Raw genomic sequence first — 20,179 nt, 5'->3', positions numbered from 1 at the left:
GTTGTGTCATGCTAAAATATTAAAATAACAATTGTCTCTGCAAATAGAGGCTAATTTCTCCTTCTGTATTTTAGGGAAATAGTGAATTGGCTTGAATAATTAAGAACTTGGGGGAAAGTGTGATATCATTTTTAAAACCACTCTTACAACCTCCTGGGATTCATTGGCGCTCCTTCTTATTTTTTTTTTCTTATGAGAATTTCAGCAGCATTTAATTAATGCTCCCAGTGCTTCGAGTGGTTGTTTTAGAAAATGTGAAAAAAAGCAGGATTTTCAGTCTGCTGTTATGAAGAATGATGGAGGGTTTTAAACAGATTATACAGTAATGTGGTCTCCTTACTGTACAATTACATTATTATAAAGAAGACTATTTGTTTGTTTTTGTCCTGGGGGGATTATGCACTGATAGTCTGATGCGAATGTGTGTGTGTGTGTGTACCTGCAGCAATAATCTCTCATCTCCAATGATGGCAGCTTTACTCCAGTCAATGACCTCTGAGAAGGGCAGCTCCCATCCGTTACTCAGGAGCACAGGAATACAGGCCGCCTGCAAATCAGACACACACACACACACACACACACACACACAGACCCATATCAAATCCTCAGCCCTCTACACAACTGCCCCTAACAACTGTACAAACACTTTCACAGTCTGCATTTCAATCGATAAACTGTTGTCAAACTGTACATTGACACCTTGAAACAATGTCATTTCTTCCATGGAATTTTTTCATTTGCCAATAGCTAGCAGATTCTGCCAGATTGTAAAGTTGTATCCATTCATTAAATTAAATGGAATTAAATTGAATGGACCAGAGCTAACTTAAACTAACAATTAACAGTTGTAACTGTACAAACATTAAAAGTATAGTCCACTTGAAAATTGAAAATCTGTCAAGATTTGCTCACACTCAAGTCGTTCCAAATCTGGGTGACTTTCTGTTTTTAGTAGAACACAAAATACGATATGTTTGCTTACACTGACTTCCATTATATGGAGAAAAGATACAATGGAAGTCAATGGGAACCGAAACTGTGGTTAACAACTTTCTTCAAAAAAATCTTCTTGTGTGTTCCGCAGAAAACAGAAAATCATACAGGTTTGTAACTACAGGTGTAGTATGACAGAATGTACATTTTGGGTAGACTATTCATTTAATAAAGCTAAATAAATACTATAACAAATATTTATTTATTTAATCTTCATGGTCTTAGCTATAGTTCCCTGTCAAGGGAACTTCGGACTGTGTCCTCTGAGGGGACACTATGGGGAAAACCTCGTCGTGACCCATGTCTGAAGCATCTGCATCTCTTGTTTGGGAGAAGAGCACGCACGCGATGTCCTTGAGGGGGCAATCTGCGTGCACTGCGAGCGTTTTTCTGTGAAAAAGCTCCGCTCTCATTTGTCTCTATTTTCGAGGAAAGAGGGACAGCCATCTGGATCCCGCAGCTCAGGACCCGCCGTTGCCGAGGCACGGAGGAGAATGAGCTTGTGGGGATCACAGGTGGATCTCGTTGAGGAGTGTAGAGAGGGACTTTTTCTTTCACACTCTCCGGCGGCAAATGAGAGTGAACTTCGGGAGGAAGATGCGTTGTCATTAACCCATTTTGACACTGAAGTTAGTGCTCTGCTGGGTTCTACCCAGAAAGAGCAGGAGATTTCTGAGAGTGGCGAAGAAGCTGAGGCTGCGCCTTCTCAATCCTCCTGCCCTGCGTATGAGGAGCTGTTAGAGGTTATAGATCGCGCTACGGCAAAATTAGTCTTGCCATGGAAGCGTGCCAGAAAGGTAACGTCACGAGTCAAAAAGTAATGGAAGAGGCCGTTTTCCTCTCACATCCATCGGTTTCAGCATACGAGTTATGCTAATATCGAGGGCATGAAAGAAAACGGCTATGAGAGGATGCCCCCTGTAGAAGAGACGCTGGCTAGCTATCTCTCTGTGGGGGAAACGTCCTCTCTTAAATCTCCCTCTTTGCCATCTAAGCCCCTCCAGGATACATTCCGCTTAAATGGCAAATCATACGCGGCAGCAGGTCAGGCTGTGGTTTCATTGCACTCGATGGCAGTGCTTCAGGCTTACCAGGCAGACCTTCTGAAAGACCTGGATACAGGCGAGGGCTTTTCACTTGACCAGGTAGCCGAGCTGCACCGCACCACAGCCCTCTCTCTCCGAGCTACCAAGCAGGCCGCCTCCGCCATGGGTTGGTCTATGGCCGCCATGGTGGTAACGGAGAGACATCTGTGGGTGAACGTGGCAGACATCGGGAGGGAAGAAAGGGTGTTTCTTCTCGATGCTCCGGTCTCGCCTTCTGAGTTTTTTGGTACCTCCATCGAGTTGGTGGTTGAAAAGTTCAGGGAGGCAAGGGTGCGCTCAACTGCCTTTAAATCCTCATTCCACGAAGGTCCAGATCCGAGCCCGAACAACAAAGGGGACCTGGCCCATCTCGATCTGAGGATCGTAGATGGGCGCAGAAGGCTAGTGTCGCGGCTCGCGCTCCTCCCCCGCCTAAGGGCAGGGGCAAGAGGAATCGTGGGTCACGGAGAGGTAAGCAGGGTCTGAGGGATGTGATTCAGACGAGGCAGTGTTCTCGCCTGGATCACAGCGATACCTAGTAGGGGATGACATGAGGGGCTGTCTGGACTCCAACATATTGTGGTTATCAGGTAGTAGGCTTCACCAGGCCTCTCTGATGGTGAGTTCCCACATACTGTGGTTGTCAGGTAGTAGTCCTCACCAGGCCTCCCTGGAGGTTTAGCTCTCACATACTGTGCGTTTCCACTAAATAGCATATTGTGGTTTTCAGATAGTAGGCTTCACCAGGTCTCTCTGAAGGCGAGCTCCCATGTACTGTGGTTGTCAGGTAGTAGGCCTCACCAGGCCTCCCTGGAGATTTAGCTCCCACATACTGTGCGTTTCCATTAAAAAGTGAGCTCCCACGGTTTGTGGTTGTCAGGTAGTAGGCGTCACCAGGCCTCCCTGGAGTTGAGTTCCATATTACTTTCAGTTTCCACTTGAGGTGGTTATCTGGTAACAGGTAGTAGGCCTCTCTAGGCCTCTCTGTAGGTGAACTCCCCCATATTGTGGCTATCAGGTAGTAGGCTTCACAGGTCTCTCCGAAGGTGAGCTCCCACATACTGTGGTTGTCACACGCTAAGCCTGTGTACTTTTTCAAAACCACATGGTGGTCAGTGTGCACGTTAACACTTTGCATCTGAAATCCACGGGGCAAGTGTGCACGCAGGACTCTGTGCAGTTTCTGAAATCCACGTAAAGTGGTAAGAGTGCATGCAAGATTTTGCGCACTTTTTGAAATCCTGTATGGTAAGGGTTACGCGTTCTTGGCGCCTTCACACCAAGGTGTTGAAGCAGAGTTGGAGAGGTTGGCCAGACTTGGGTGGATCAGTTTTGCAGCTCGAGAGAGCATCACACTATCCCCTCTGGCTTCCTCTGAGTCATCAAGCTCCATTGGGGCTGGACGCCATGGTACAGACGTGGCCGAGGCTTCATCTGTATGTTCCGTCCACCAATTGCTCTGCTCCCTGGCCAATCCATTTATGAGCTGCTCTATCAGAGTGCCACGAGAGCCCTCCTTAGAACAGTATTTGTAAATCCATGCTATGGTAAGTGTGCACGTGAAGTCTTTGCACACTTTTTGAAATCCACACTGTGGTAAGTTCGCACGCTAGTACTCTGCGTTCTTTGTAAAATCCTATATGGTGAGGGCTTCCTATATGGTGAGGGCTTCGTGCCCTTTCTTGAGTCGGTTAAAGCCCCGTTTATCCTGGGCACCACTCCACCCAGGTATCCTCCGATACCTATCTAGAACAGGGAGCGTTACTACTAGAGTACTGTTGGCTTTCGGCAAGTTTTTGCGAAAGCTAGCGGTAGCCCCTGTGTGACAGGCAAGACTTGGTAATAGACAGTGCTATGTTCTTAGCCGTATCCCTTTAAAGGAATCTTTCGTGATTCCAAGCCTCCAGCTCTACCCTGGGCCGAGGCCCTACAGGTAAGTTGGGTATGTAGCTTAGGCCTTTGGCCATAAGGGATAATGTCATGGACATCCGTCGAACCGTCCCAGGGGCGACTCCCGGTGAAATGGTAGAGTTGGTACTTAGTGTTTGCCATGATTCTGGCTTGCACTCCCCTCAGCATGGCGGCGTGGGTATACTGTTCCCCATAGTGTCCCCTCAGAGGACGCAGTTCGAAGTTCCCTTGACAGGGAATGTCTCAGGTTATGAATGTAACCATGGTTCCCTGAGAGGGAACGAGATACTGCGTCCTCTAGCTCCCTGCCATGCTTCAGATGCAAGCTTCATGAAGAAGATAAGTCATGGGTCCTACGGGCGCGTATTTATAGTCGCACTGGTAGTGACGCCAGAGGCTGTCGCCGGCCAACACGTTGGCGTTTTCACAGTATGCTTCAGACACGGGTCACGATGAGGTGTTCCCCATAGTATCTCCTCAGAGGATGCAGTGTTTCTTTCCCTCTCAGGGAACCTTGGTTACATCCGTAACCTGAGACGTTTCCTGGCCCACAACAGTCACAAACTTCAGTCAGGCCCGTCAAAGTGTTTTTTTTTTCATCATAGGCTGCAAAGTGGACAAAACTTTATGTTGATGCCAATATGACATTGTTACAGAATGTGCTGAAATTTGGAACTGACTGACTATGACTAAGACTGACTGAGGTCAGAATGACATGATTCAGAATCTTGTAAAAAAAAAAAAAACATTGAAAAAACAGACACTGCACAATGTTAGGCTACTTCCCTGGTATAATAATATCTTCCTCTGGTTCCTCAGGTTCCTTTCTTTTTTGGTGAAAAAAAAAAGAAATAAAAAGGCCTGATCCTTTATTTTTTTTCTTCTGATGAATCAGCTATGCCATAACAGAAACTCTAGAGCAATAATATACCTTTGTTCTTAAACAGCACTGTCATGTGCATTATGTTGAAACACATTTGTCTTTGATTGCTATAGTGTTTTAATATGTCACAGATTTATAGTACACTACTGTAATGGTCAGTTTAATAACACTTTTGGCTAAACAACTGCCTCTGATTAATGCAATTAAAGGAATAGTTCACCTAAATTTTTCTATTCTGTCATTAATTATACTCAGCCCAATGTCGTTCCAAACCCACAAGACATTTATTCATCTTCTGAACACAAATTAAGATATTTTAATTAAACAAAAAAAAAAAAAAAAAAAAAAACAATAACAGAATTGACTATTCGCAAAGAGCTTGATTGACAGGTGATCTGACTAATCAGAATGCACATATTATGTGCCATCTTGCCCGACATCTATGGCTGGTCTCAATAGAAATCCGTGTTAAAATGGGGGAACATTTTTTTTTCAATATATCTAAACATAAATGTGTGCCAGAGTGTTAAGCTGTGCTGTTGTAGGTTCATTTCGTGTTTTACGTAAATATGAAAAGATGATCGGTTCATGTTGATCTCTCACGACACTTAAGAGCCACAAAATGGTATTTATTGTCTGAATTTCCTTAAAAATGACACAGTTTGAAAGCTGAGGGTCCTGAGTCCTTGTTTCATACCAGAAATAACCTGCTCTGTCTTGTCTGTCTGCTGGTTGTCAGTTTCTTATTTGCTCTGCGATGTATTTTTCACTGCGTGAGAATATGATGTGTAGTGAGAGAGCGGCATTGTTTTGTTGGGAACAGCAACAGTAACAAAGGAGGGCGGGTCTTTGCGAACGGTCAGTTATGATGTTTAGGGATGGGTAAAAAGGAATTGTAAACACCACAATAATAACCAACGTGACAGAGGATGGATGGGCACAAGCAAATTATATGCTTTTATGAGATTACATGAGATATGGTTATGCAAATGCAATAGTTGCGTTTGTTCTCAGTGGCAGATGGAACAATTTGTAACGGAAAGTAAAACTATAGTGAACTGAATTGAAGTAAAATAATTACACACATCCTAAAAGAAACAAAAACCTTTAAATTTATAGATTTTTGTGTAATTGGTCTACAGTGAGGCAGGTATTTTTTTTTTAGTAGAGACTGTTTATGAATTCCAGACCGCACCTCACTGTCCAGCATTCAGAGGTGACAGTCATATGGAAGACTTAAGGGAGGTTTGTGCCAGATATCAGGAGTGTGGCAGAGACCACAGCTTTGGTAATCCCACCTGGCCTTTCACACACACACACACACACACACACAGTCCTGACTTCCTCTTCCCATGTTTAAATGGAGGTGGTTGACAACAGAAGGACTGCCCCACATGCAGCAGCATCTAAAAGCCTTTTGATGTCTCTTTTCAAAGTGCTCCCATCAGAGAGCACAACACAGGGAGCCTTACACAACTGCTGGAGAGATGTGAAAAATACAGAGGAAAGTCAAACACCCTGTCTTTACCTCTCATACCTGACCGACAAATATCACTTTTGACAGGCTAAAGATGAGACAGAGAAGCCTCTGTCAGCGTATGGACACATCTTTATTAATCCACTCAATGATTTTATGCAACTTTTTACTTATTAGAGGATGGAACGTTTCCCATAAAGTGACCTTCATAATTATCAGATACTCTAAGTGCTATAAATATGTAGCTCCAGTCACTAACAAAAACATCTTAATTAAATTTCACACAATTATATACATATAATCAACACACACAAGTACTGATTTTAGAAGTATTTACATATACATGTCTTTTTACACTAATGTGTTAGAGGACTAGTTAACGCTATAAAAACGTAAAGTGGGTAGTGTTGTGTTTTTGATGCGATTGACCAAGGTTCGAAATCCACTTTTACCAAACTTTTTCTCTCCTCCTATTCAAATCTCATATCACATCAGAAAGGCATTTATTTTTTAATACAAATTAAGGAAATAACCAAAAAGTTGGAAATAAAGTATCGGGTAGGGTTAGGGTAGGTGTATCGAGGGTTTTCATTGTCCCAATAAGGTGGCATCCATCTAATAATTTTAATTAAAATTATGATTTACACTCAATACGTTATTACTGCATACTGTTTTATAATATACTATAATACTGAAGTGAAGTAAATTGCCACTATTTGCAATAAGCAGTATATATATCCTATCCTGAATATGTTGCTATCTGCACTTAGTGTAAATAGCATATTGTTAAAAATACTGCTATTTTGACTTGGTGTAAATAGCATATATTGCTAAGAAAAAATGCTATTGTGACTTAGTGTAAATAGAATCTAATTTCTATTTACGCTTAGTCTAAATAGCGTCCATTGCTATTTGCGCTTATTGTAAATTACGTCTTTTGCTATTTACACTTTCGGATGCAGCCACTGTTTCTTGTTGTTCCATGATTTGCAGTATGTTTTCATTGTTTCCCATAGTTGCTAATTATGTTCCACACCTGTCTCTTTGGTTCAGTCTGTGTATTTAAACCCTGCTCATTTGCTGTTTATTGATGGTTGCACTGTTTTTGCTCTTGCGTTTGACTTCTTGGGTTGGATTCCTTGTTGTCACCTTTGTTATTTTAACCAAATAATCTCTAATAAACTCTGCATTTAGACCGAATCTCCTCTGTTCTCCTTGCCTGCCAGCAGCCATGACAACTGTTGTTAACCCCCCCCCCCCAAAAAAGTTTATCATTTAAAGCTTTTGTTATAATTTGCAATAATTCAAAAGTAGCAGAAAATATTGTTTTACACTATTTACACTGGTTTCGTTGAGTCATGTGACACTCAAGACTGGATTTAGTATGCTGAAAATTCACTTTTGCATCACAGGAATAAATTACATTGAAATATATAAACAAAATAGAGACTAGTTATGAAAGTAGTATTTTAAAATATTACTTTTTTTTACTGTAATTTCGATCAAATAAATGAGGCCTTGAGAGAGACTTATTAAAGAAACATGTGAAACTTATTAAAGAAACATGTGAAAAAAAAAATATTTTAATGTAAACATATTGTATCTACTTGGGATGCATTTAATTGATAAAATCTTACTGTACTATCTTACTGTAATTTTCCAAAGGAAATTTTTTAAAAATGTTATATAATATTCAAACTCTCTGTTCATCTAAGAATCATAAGTATCACTGACAGCTCCTGATTTATGGCAGTCAGATATCGATATATTCAGCTGACGTTTCAGCTCATGCATGCGTTCTGCATCACTGACCATAGGTTTTATTGACTTGAATGCTTTTCACAAACTTCGCTGTTCACACAAAAGCTGAACACCTCAAATAAGATTAAAATGATTGCTTAATTGGTACCACAAGCATATAATACAATGCTCAACAGTTATGTTGGTAGAGTCAGTGAACTGTAATCTTTCCTGCAAGAAAATAAGATGTGAAATTGCTAGACCTTTGACTGCATCATTAGTTGATTCTCCTTACTAAACCAACAGAAGAGACTGAGAACACAACTAATGAATAACCACACAGAGAGCGAGAGAGATAGAGTGAGTGAGCGAGTGAGAGAAAGAAAGAGAGAGAAGTTTATTAATAGATCTCTTCACCTCTCCTCTCCAATATAAGAATCTACTCTGGGTGTTTTTGAAAAGATGACAGAATGTCAATATCAATAACCTCTACGTCAGGGTAGTGCAACCTCAGGGCTCCAAATGGCTGAGCCCTAAAAACATCCAGGCAAATCAAAAACACCTGTTATGAAAGGAAGCATGGTGTGACAGAGTTTTAGAGAAGGAAACTTCAGAGTCACCCACCTGCAGGGCCTCTAGAAAGCGGAAGGACCCGAGCCGTCTGCCCCGAGGAACAAGGCAAAAACTGGAGTTGTGTAGCAGCTCTTGATAATCAAACCTGTGGACACAAACATAAATACAACAAACAACATTAGAATTTGTCCATTAAAAATACATACAAATGTCCATACAAAGACATTTTGCTTAACATTTGTTCAATTTGATTTTCATAAACTGTTACTGTCAATCTTAACCTTGAACCATGATGAGACTGATTTAAATACATGCATATACTCATACGTTTACAGCAAATGCTCACACAAGTAACCAAAAGTGGGTGGGGCTAATGGTGAAAACTATCACCAATCAGCAATCATTCACGAGCATGTTCACAACCATTACTTTACTGTTCGGCAAACTGCCAGTGGGTCTATATATTAATTCATTTAATTAGTTATTTGTTAATAATAAAACAATGCATAAAAAATATTTAAAGTAACATAGTTCCTAACAGTTAACAGAGTAAAACATATATGGTAATAAAAATAAAATAAAATCAGTATTAACATATATATATATATATATATATATATATATATATATATATATATATATATATATATATATATATATATATATATATATATAAACAATTTCAGACAGACTAAGTATTCAATATGCTAAGTACCCAACATGCTGCTCACAATCATGCTTGTCCTGACTACAACCAAATCTTAGCTGTGCTGATATTCGGCACAACAGCACTCTTTCTCATTCGACATTGCTTAATTAACCAGGCGGTAGGCTTACTATGGTGACCAGACTTGGTTTATTAATATCAGACAATGTGGTCACAGGTGTAGGAGGTTATTTCTAATGATGCAGCTCATCCAATCAGATTGTAGAGTCTGATGGTGTATTATATTTATTCTGGCGTTTTATATAATTACGACACAATAAACATACTGGGAGAGAAATATCAAGATTAAGCTGAAGATAGAGGGATGAAAGTGAGAGATCCTGTTATTTGCTCTCTCCTTCTGTTTTGACAGTCAGCCTTAATCTGGCTAGAGCTCTCTCTCCTCTCTTTAATTCTCTTATAATTACTGCCTCATTTTTTTTCTCTCCATTTCTTTCTTATATCATCATCATCCTGCATCAGCCATCCAGCCAATAAGTGGTAAAGGTTTTGTTGTTCTTCCGAACTTATTTCTCTCTTTCTAACCATGTGAAGCAGGGTTGTTATCAAAACAAAATGAGCAGATTTATTCTCAGGTGAGCATATAATGGATAATACATTTTTACATTTATTTGAAACTAAGATATCTGAAGTATTTGCAGAAAATACTGGGTCGGGCAGTGTGTTACTAAGTATATCCCACTATATAGAGTACTTCTGAATTTCACGTTTGATGTCATCAAAATCAATTGGAGAACAGCATTAAAAATGATTGACAGGTTGGATTTGACAGTCCTGCTATATAGCATGCTCTCAGAGGGTCAATTCAGGAGCCATAAACACAATCTGTCTCTGATAGCTTCACGCTCACACACCTACACACATTCCTACTTACACAATACAGTAAACTCAGACACATTGGAATATTTGATTTGCTTTCACAAAGATACTGGCAAAAAGCTCTGCGCGCTGGTGGGTTGAAATTCAATCTCTTCTCAGTTGTGTTGTGTGCAACACTTTCCTCAGTCTACAAACCTTACAAGATTTCTGATCACAACAATTTTCCTCAACTTGTAAAAATAAGGCTCTAGACATCTGAGATTGCTTGCCCTGCAAGTTTGTGCTGAAGCTGTAGCTGCTAGAAGCAGCAGAGTTGTAAGAATCACTTTGGGACTCGTTTTCTCAAAGATCAAACCTCCTGGCCTCTTGCTGTGTCGAATAAGGGTCTCCAACAAGAAGATTGGACACAAATGGTATAACATTCTCTCTCATTCTCATAAAAGGGGGTTGTCAATTAATTCAAGCATAACATTGCAATCAAATGAATAACACGGTGCTAAGACCAAAAGTATCGCAAAAAATATATATATATACTTTTTGCCAAAGTTACTTTAGAGTGCAGGCCATCTTTATTTTTTTGTCAGACATTTATTAAACCACATTGTTTTCTTAATAATTGACTGACATGTTAAATTAGCAGTATAAGAAAAAAAACAAAATATAAATATTTAAATATAAATTAAGTAGAGAAAGAAAAATGCTTTTCAGTTGTGTTCAATTGCTGAATGTGATTGGCCTCTTTTTTGTGCTCTGTATTTAAAAAAGAAAGCTTGACACAAAAAGTCAATGTATTCCTCATAATTTGTGTGTAGGGAATAACCTTTGTTTGGGCATAATATCATAAAGTGAGAAATATATTTTTTTTACATTTGAAGCTATTTTAATACAGTCATGGCAACATCTTAATTAGATGTGTGTTTATTTAAAGGCGACCATATGGCTAATGTTCCAAATGAGGATGCAAATAATCAGGGTTGTCCAGGGCACCAAAAATAAATAAATAATAATAAATAAATAAATTACATAAATTATATCACTGTATATCTGGCAAAGTCTTTCCTCTAACTTTCTAGAATAATAAATAATGCAATTGGTAAAACTAATCAATATGAAATGCTACCAAATTAACCACAAATCTTTCATAATTCAGTGTATACGACTTGTTAAATTTGTGTTGTTTCAGACTCTCCTGGTTTGAAATGCAACAATGTAAGATTCATGATATTGTCTTTATAAATCTATTGTTCTATTTGTATAATACATTATTTTTGCAAGGTAGATTGTATTGTGTCTTTTAGTTAGAAATAAGATTTAATTATTTAATTTCCTTTTTTGTATTTATTTCAATTTGTTTAGATTTTGGATAAACACTTAAAATAATGTCATTCATAAATCTTCATATTAACAATGAACACTCAAAATAAGTTTTTTTTCAACATAACTATGACACATATTTGCACACCTATTTAACTGATCTGATCACATCAGTTTCATCCATCTTGTAAGGTAAAATAACCACAAAATGCACAATAACTTATCGATCTTCCTCTGTGTATTCTATTCTGATCAGGCACAGAAGTGGCATCCCTGGCATTGAGAGGTGGAGGAATGTGATATATATTCAGTTTCAAACACTAAGACACCATGACAAATTCAGGTGCAGCTGAATGCTTACATACTCTGCAGCTGTATTTTGCATGCATTGATAAACTAGCTATGGATTCCTTCAGTGTGACTTCCCCATACTATGACCTGCTTACTGAAGAAAACTGCCTGAGGAGAATGCTATATATCTAGGACTGACCATGGAATAAAAAAACTGAATAAATTACATACTGATTAATTAATCAGATTACAAACAGATGATTTGAACTGGATTTTAGTGCCGCTGGATTGTGACAATATTGACCACAAAATTATTTTGAATAGACTAGAAAATTAGGTTGGCATTATAGGAAGTGCATTGGCATGGTTCAAATTGTACTTATATTCAAAGGTACAGCACGCACATCCTAAACCTTAAAACTGGGTGCTGGGCAGACAAGTAGTTGCAAAGGTAAACAATGAGTCCGCACACCAGAAAATGCTCCTTAGCAATTTTAATGATTGCTCACCACGTGTAACGTTTCGGGTCCAAGCCCTTCATCAGACATTGTCTGATGAAGGGCATGTCTGATGAAGGGCTTGGACCCGAAACGTTACACGTGGTGAGCAATCATTAAAATTGCTAAGGAGCATTTTCTGGTGTGCGGACTTATTGTTTACCTTTTCAAATTGTACTTATCTCACCACCATCAATTTGTTGCAGTGAATGAAGAGGTATTATACTAATCCCAAGTGCAGTATGGAATACCTCAAGGCTCGGTACTAGGACCATTACTTTTCACGCTTTACATGTGTACCCTTGAGAGATATTATTGGGAAATATGGTGTTAGCTTTCACTGTTATGCTGATGACACTCTATATTTCTTCGCGACCTGAAAAAAAACATACCAATTTGAAAAACAGAATGCATAGTTGATATAAAAATTGTTGACTAGTAATTTCTGAATGTTAAATAAAAAAAAAAACACAAATAACAGAGGTGTTAATTATAGGACCAAACACCCCCACATGTAATAACCTAGAACACAGTCTAATACTTGATGGCTGCTCTGTCAATTCTTCATCATCAGTTAGGACCCTAGGTCTGCTCTTTGATAGCAAACTTTCCTCCGAAAGTCTTGATTCTAGCATTTGTAAAACCGCATTCTTCCATCTCTATCTTCCATCTTCTTCATGTCCGCTATGATCTCAAAACTCTGGCCATTTGATAATACCTAGAATTTCAAAATCAACTGTGGGTGGTGGATACTTTTCCTATTTAACTACCAAAATCTAGAAGAATCTACCAAACACTGTTCAGGAGGCAGACACGCTCTGTCAGTTTAAATCTAGATTTCCTGTTAGATTTATTTATTATTTGTAATTGAGTTAAATTGATTATTAATATTAACTACAACAACACATGCATACTCTTTATATCTAATAACTTCCACGCTATACTGAAGAATAATGTTTTTATGTGCAGTATATTGTTTTTCTATTGGATAATTATATTCCAACAACTGTGCCCTACTCTATTTTTATGTCTTCATCCTAGAAAAACAAGAAAAGATATGATTATAAATAATACAATATGAGTGGTGCACATTTAGCTCTCTGGTAGCTCAATAACACATAGCATCGGGAGCAATTTACAACTATAACATGAACCGACGGAGGCCTGTAAATCTATTTATTTTCTCCAGCCAAGAGCATCCTGAAGAGAGTGCGAAAAAGACAGAATGTGAATGAATATGCAGGTCTATTTCTCATTCTCTGCTCAAAGCGCAGCATAAAGGGCACATGAAGGAAAGTAAAGGCATGTGACAAATGCGGTGACTGCAAAGGCAGTGCTATGCATTTTTTATTAGCTGTTAATCCATTCCTTGTGTAACTCAATATAAATCAAATTACCGGCCTACCATGCTGTCAGTGACTACAGTAATTAGATGGAAATGTGGCTCGTAGAGGTGCCGCATTCTTTTAAGGTGGAAAAAAAGCAACGAGTGACATCGTATTTATGCCTGTGCTTTCTGCTCCTCACTGGCAGGTGAATTCAGTTATACAATTGACCAGAGGAGACATTGGACATGCTTGTGATTATCAGAGGAAAACAAAAACTGATTATTTAGCTAGTTAGACTTATTCATTCACTGTGAGGTAAATAGAAAATAGTCCATGATGACAAAATTAGTCAACAGGTTCAGACATTGATGTAAGAGTGTTTTTTTTCTTAAGCATATATATGCAACTCAGACTCATTTGGAAAATGTGCCTGTGGTCACAACTGATATTACATAGCTTCTTGCGTGTTTAACTGTACGGCACTTTTTAAGTGAACTGTCCAGCAAAAGTTTGTTCAGTGTTAACCAAAACAGATGAACATGAATCTGGCTGTGTTTTATTATGTTGGTTGCAACTTATCACAGCAGTTCAGAAACAAAATGTCCAGTGAGTGTCACTAAAAGATTAATGATCTATGAAAATAACATACCACACTAATGCTGAACTCTAAAAGCGTTAAAGGCAAATATGAGATAAAAAGAAACAAACATGCCTTTTCAATCCTTATTATTGTTAAGGCCAGGGTTCAAAGCCAAAGCGTGTTGGAGGAAGCTCAGAATGCACTATGGAGCAATGAATCATAAGAGGCAGGGCTTGATGAAAATAAAAAAGCCTTTTCTTAATGTCCTTCTAAAATAAACACAAAACAAAGTCAATCATCAAAAGAATGAAAAGGGTACAGGTCCACAATGACTAGATACAGGCAAAAAATGTCCAGTGACAAAAAGTATAATTCTCAAACACATAGGTCCAAAGCTCTGGGTAAAAGTCCTTCAAAGTAATCCAAGCATGGGTCATTAAAATGGGAATTCGCCATAGGTCTGCTTTTACAAAATAATTTCAAGAGCAAACATACAATAAATAAATAAATAAATACATAAATAAATAAAAAATCTAATAAACCCTAAAGGTCTAATAAACCCACTCAAACTAGACAGGCACAAGTAAAACTGAACCAATATTAATAGTAATTCAGAAGGAAGCCAGGGAAGGTCTTGTGCCCTACGTTTTCCTCTGCTGGACAGACACCCTGGTGTGAAAATCATCATTTAGCAATGCTATACCAGATAAGGTATACTTAGCTTTAAAAAGTCATACATATAGAGCTCGTTATTTGATGCAAACGTTCTGAGTTTATCAATATGTCATGTCACTTTTTTATATAGCGCTTTTAACAATACAGATTGTGTCAAAGCAGCTTTACAGTATTAAATAGGAAAATAGTATGTAAAAAATGCCAAAGGACAATAGAAAACACTCAGTTATGTTAAAGGCAGTTCATCACTGAATTCAGTGATGGTAGTTCTCGTCTGGCCAGACAAATCAGCGGTTGTTCCAAGTCAGATTGTGAGATCAGATCTGGTTCCTCTGACCTGATTAACAATCCTTTTAACAGATTTGAATATTAGTAATGTGTAAGTGTGTGTGTGTGTGTGTGTGTGTGTTATGGGTAAGCCAGGTTAAAGAGATGGGTCTTTAAAATAGATTTAAACTGACAGAGTGTGTCTGCCTCTTAAACAATGTTCGGCAGATTATTCCAGAGATTGGGCGCTAAATAGGAAAAGGGTCTGCCACCCGCAGTTGATTTTGATATTCTAGTTCTACCAGAAAGACTCAGGAGGTGAAGATAAAACACAAAAGTATTTACAAAACCATTACAAAGAACAGTATTATTTTGGAGTAGACCCCATCTGTAGCTTGAATCAGACGTTGTAGATTCCAGCTATTCCTGCCGAAGATGAAGGCTGGGTTGAGCATACCCCAAAAGAAAGAAGAAAATGAAATACCCAGCAGACAAAGTACTTCTTACAATATATAATAGAGGCCACGATAGGCTGGACAGTGATAGAGGCCATGATAGGCCACAGTGGGAATGGCCCCGGCAGGCCACAGAAGATGGAACAACCCTGATTGGCCCTAAAGGAAAGCCACAAAGGCCAAGGAGAAAAGGCCTAGATAGGCCACAGATGGAGATGCCCAGATGGGCCAAAGTGAAAAGGTAAGAGGCCATAGAATGAAATGCCTCAGTAGGCACAGAGAGGAAAGCCATGTTAATAGACCATGGTCGGAAATGCCATGAGATGGGTAACAGAGGGGCTTAAGACTGTAACTTAAGACAGGCCACAGAAAGAAGTTCAGCCGCAGTAAACCATAGAGGTTGCTGGGAGTAATATGAATAGGTATTGTACCACCACCATAACTTGCACATAGATTACCTTGAGGACAGCTAGATATTCTTTGAGATGGTTTGTGGTTCAGGTCTAATGTAGGAGGATGACCATCTTCCCAGTAGCTTAAAATCTGATGTTTGAAGTCATATTTAGAAACGAATGACTGTATGATCCATCTAATGACAGGCCACATTATGCCATTTAACACAAAGACACTGTAGTTCATATAATGAGAAAAGCCATCACAGGCCAATTTTGCGAAGGACAATAAAAGATAGTTATGTAAACAATAATAGTCACTTACCTGAAGTTCACAATAGGCCAAATTGAGCAAAGGCTGCTATGGGGGGAGTAATGTGAGGCCTCGATAGATAATATGTAAAGTGAAGGCCAGACAGGCTAGAAATTACATTGATAGCCTGCAATACGTTTCTATAAACTATGTGATGTGAAAGCCTTACCACAATAGGCCATTGTATGAGAAAAAACGTGATAGACTGGACATGAGGACCATGTGAGAAGTAATCACCACCAGTATTTTGCTAAGAGTATTATACTGTACCTTGAGTATTATGTTAGATAGTTTAGAGTCTGATCTAGCTGGAAATCTGATGAGGACGATCATGTACATGCAGCTTGATGGAAGATTACGGGAATTAAGAGGTAAGTAAGAGGTCATTAGTTTAGGTTAAATGATAGAGGTAGAACAAGGGTTCTAGCAGCAACTTAGATATACATGGATACATAAACATTCTGTAGGCTAGACTCCTGCACATGCTTGATAGAACTCCATCTAGCTGCCGGAACCTGCAGAGGAATCTACCCCCCTCCAAAAAAAAGAAAGAAAATGAACAGACAATCCCCGAAAGGCTGTGATATGTGAAGGCCATGTTGGGCCAACACCAGTAGATGCAAAAATAAACAAGCCTTGATTATAGCTTAAATTCCGCATTAAATCAAAATTGGCTTTACCAGCGCACATTGCTAGTCTTAATGTAAACAATTAATCAAATTGTTTGTCTTCATAATCTTTAATCATAATCTGAACATTTTCTTCTGCTCTGGAAATCATTCCTTTTCTGATGACGTCAGTTTGACAGCTTGGCAGAATATCCATAAAAACACCCCTGCAGCCGTTAGATTGCTATGAGTGAGAGTCTGAGACCAGGAGCGCAAACAAAATCATGAGCTCTATTCAATATTCCGTTTCAGCTGAAAAAAACATCACTACACTGAAATAAAGTAGGCAGCAACTTCCTGTTCACGTGGACTTTAAAGATGTCTGCGGAGCATTGAGGCGAATCTTACTTAGAACTCAGATGGAATAGGACCACGTATACATCAGCTTGATAGAGCTTGTGTTCATAATAGTGCCAGTCCAAAGAGTCTCTGCATCTGTAGCCAAGGAATCTAAATTATTGGATTATAATGAATGCCAGGTCAGTAAAATGATCAAATAAAGTAATTACGTTTTATGCATAATGCGTAAAAACACACAAGCATAAATATTGGAACTGTAAAACAGGACAATTCTCTGGCTTAACTCCCACAAAAGCTTGATAGACTCCATTTAACCATAAGAACCTGACGAGAGAACCTTCAAAGAAACCAGATCGCATGAAATACAAGTTAAGGAAATATTAGTAATGTATGGAACTAGGACAAAGATAGAAGAATAAATCTTGATACATTACCCTTGCAGAAGGATAAGAATACCATTTAACCATGATGTTTTACTAGCTAATTAAACTCCAATAGCTATCGAATCCTGTAAAAGCATAAGGAAAACCCTTACACAAAGATTTCTGCAGAAATTTAAAGCAGATGTTATGAGTGAGCATACATGGTCCAGGACATTAAAGTCAAGGGGCACAAACTAAATTTACAGAATAGTAGTAATTATAACCTCCAAGACCAAACATTGATGTAGTTTAGGAGGAAATCCACACAGGAAGTCATCTATAGATAGGAAGTACATAAAAACATCAGACTATAGACAGGCCTTGACAAGTGCAAGTTCCAAGATAGAATACTTTAATGCTCACCAGACAGAAAGAGCGCCAGCTGGTTAGAGCAAACTAATGTCACATAGCTAGGCTAGAGCTAATTGCCTTAAATTAGTCCTGAGAATAGTAAAAGAATGACAGATTAGACGAAAGTATGATGAAATGATTAGTTAGTCAATATATTGTGTATTGGGAAAACTTTAGAGTTTGAGCATGGCAAGAAAACGTATCCGTCTGCGTTCATGTTCTTATTCAGAGGACGCTCATTCAGAAATAGACAGAGAGGACCTCTATGCAGAAATGGTCTACGCAACAGGAGAGACTCAAGTTGTAATACTTGCCCCATTCCATTACAAGGCATTCAGGAATTGTTGTAGATAGATGCAAATGAAACAATGACTGAATAAACAAAGACAAAAGCATATGATTAAGACAACCAACAAATACCTTACAGTGTGCTAGACATAGCATATTTTACAGAAAGGAATAATGTGAGCAACAATCTTTATCAGTATCAGTATAAAGATTGTAAGCCTTTGATAACGAGCCTCAAAATGCCTCATTACAGAAGAGTTGTTCCAAACATTGAATGTATTAGTTTGATCAACATCTTAATTATGCAGTGCTATTCTGCTAGATAAACAAATGCAACACCAAGCACTTTATCTTAAATGTGTCAGTAAATAACCTTCCAGAGAATAAAATGTATTCCCAAGCACCATAACTGCATAAAACAAAATTGAAAGGCTACTTATAATGGTGTAGGCTGATGAAGTGATCAAGACGAGATGCCGAAGGAGACCGGCAGTCTTGTTTCCAACTGCAGGTCCAGAGAGACTTCATGCGTGCAGGTTTGTGTGAGCGTACAGATGAATATTTTGTTGATTGAGACCCAAGCAGCGCCAATGTGACAGCTCAGAAAGCACCGGCGTTGCCAAGTTTTTCTGTGAAATTTTAACACTGTTGCTGCGGGTTGCTTTTATGTCTGCGGGTTTAAGCGACCCTAACATGTGATATTTAGCACCTGGAATGTGAATTTTACCAGGCAACCCCTCTCCAAACACGACTGGGCTAGTTTTGAGTAGCAATTGCGGTTTTGAGAAAACCTGGCAACCCTGGAAAGTTCTCGGAACTCAATGTTTCACAACCTCTGCTGAAAAAACTCAGAAGCCTGTATATCATCCAATTTATCGGGACACCAGAGCAATGCCAATGAGCAGTGTGGATCTTGAGAGAAACGTTAAACTTGCTATAGTTTGCAGGAGACAAACTTAAATGGTTAGTTCACCCAAATAGCAAAATTATACCATTCATTATTATCGTCATTAATAATGTACCCTCATGTTGTTCCAAACCCGTAAGACCTCCGTTTATCTTTGGAACACAGTTTAAGATATTTTAGATTTAGTCCGAGAGATCTCAGTCCCTCAATTGAAGCTGTGTGAATGGTATACTGTCCATGTCCAGAAAGGTAAGAAAAACATCATCAAAGTAGTCCATGTGACATCAAAGGGTCAGTTAGAATTTTTTGAAGAATCGAAAATACATTTTGGTCCAAAAATAGCAAAAACTATGACTTTATTCAGGATTGTCTTCTCTTCCGTGTCTGTTGTGAGACAGTTCAAAACAAAGCAGTTTGTGATATCCGTTTCGTAAACGAATCATTTGATGTAACCGGATCTTTTTGAACCAGTTCACCAAATCGAACTGAATCATTTTAAATGGTTCGCATCTCCAATACGCATTAATCCACAAATGACTTAAGCTGTTAACTTTTTTAATGTGGCCGACACTCCCTCTGAGTTCATACACACCAATATCCCGGAGTAATGTACTCAAACAGTACACTGATTGAACAGCTGTATTTTCAATGCTTCAAAAAAATCGGTCCCACTTTATATTAGGTGGCCTTAACTACTATGTACTTACATAAAAAATAAGTACAATGTACTTATTGTGTTCATATTGTATTGTAAAACACTTTTGCTGCTATTGAGGTGGGATGGGGTAAGGTTAGGGAGAGGGTTGGAGGTATGAAAGTCATATTTTTGCCAGCAAAGGGGTTCATTTCAGCTTGAAACTGCAGTGAATTTTGTATAGGTGTGTTTTCTTATGTATTCCAATGAACCAGTGTAGCTCACATGA

General features: G+C 38.7%; 1 protein-coding gene across 1 annotated transcript in view; it reads right to left on the bottom strand.

Annotated features, from left to right (window-relative positions):
• The window catches only part of LOC113121224 (exostosin-1), a 265,057-nt gene that overhangs the window by 49,885 nt on the left and 194,993 nt on the right, over window positions 1-20,179 (bottom strand). Inside the window, exons 3-4 of the mRNA XM_026291514.1 lie at window positions 8,714-8,807; window positions 440-547 (exon numbers count right to left, since the gene is read on the bottom strand). Of these exons, the coding sequence (XP_026147299.1) occupies window positions 440-547; window positions 8,714-8,807 (202 nt within the window). The remainder of the gene's footprint in view (window positions 1-439; window positions 548-8,713; window positions 8,808-20,179) is intronic.

The sequence above is a fragment of the Carassius auratus genome, chromosome 20, assembly GCF_003368295.1.
Source record: "Carassius auratus strain Wakin chromosome 20, ASM336829v1, whole genome shotgun sequence".
NCBI lineage: Eukaryota > Metazoa > Chordata > Actinopteri > Cypriniformes > Cyprinidae > Carassius > Carassius auratus.
Note: the sequence above shows the minus strand (reverse complement) of the source record. Positions and strands in the feature narration are given on the sequence as shown.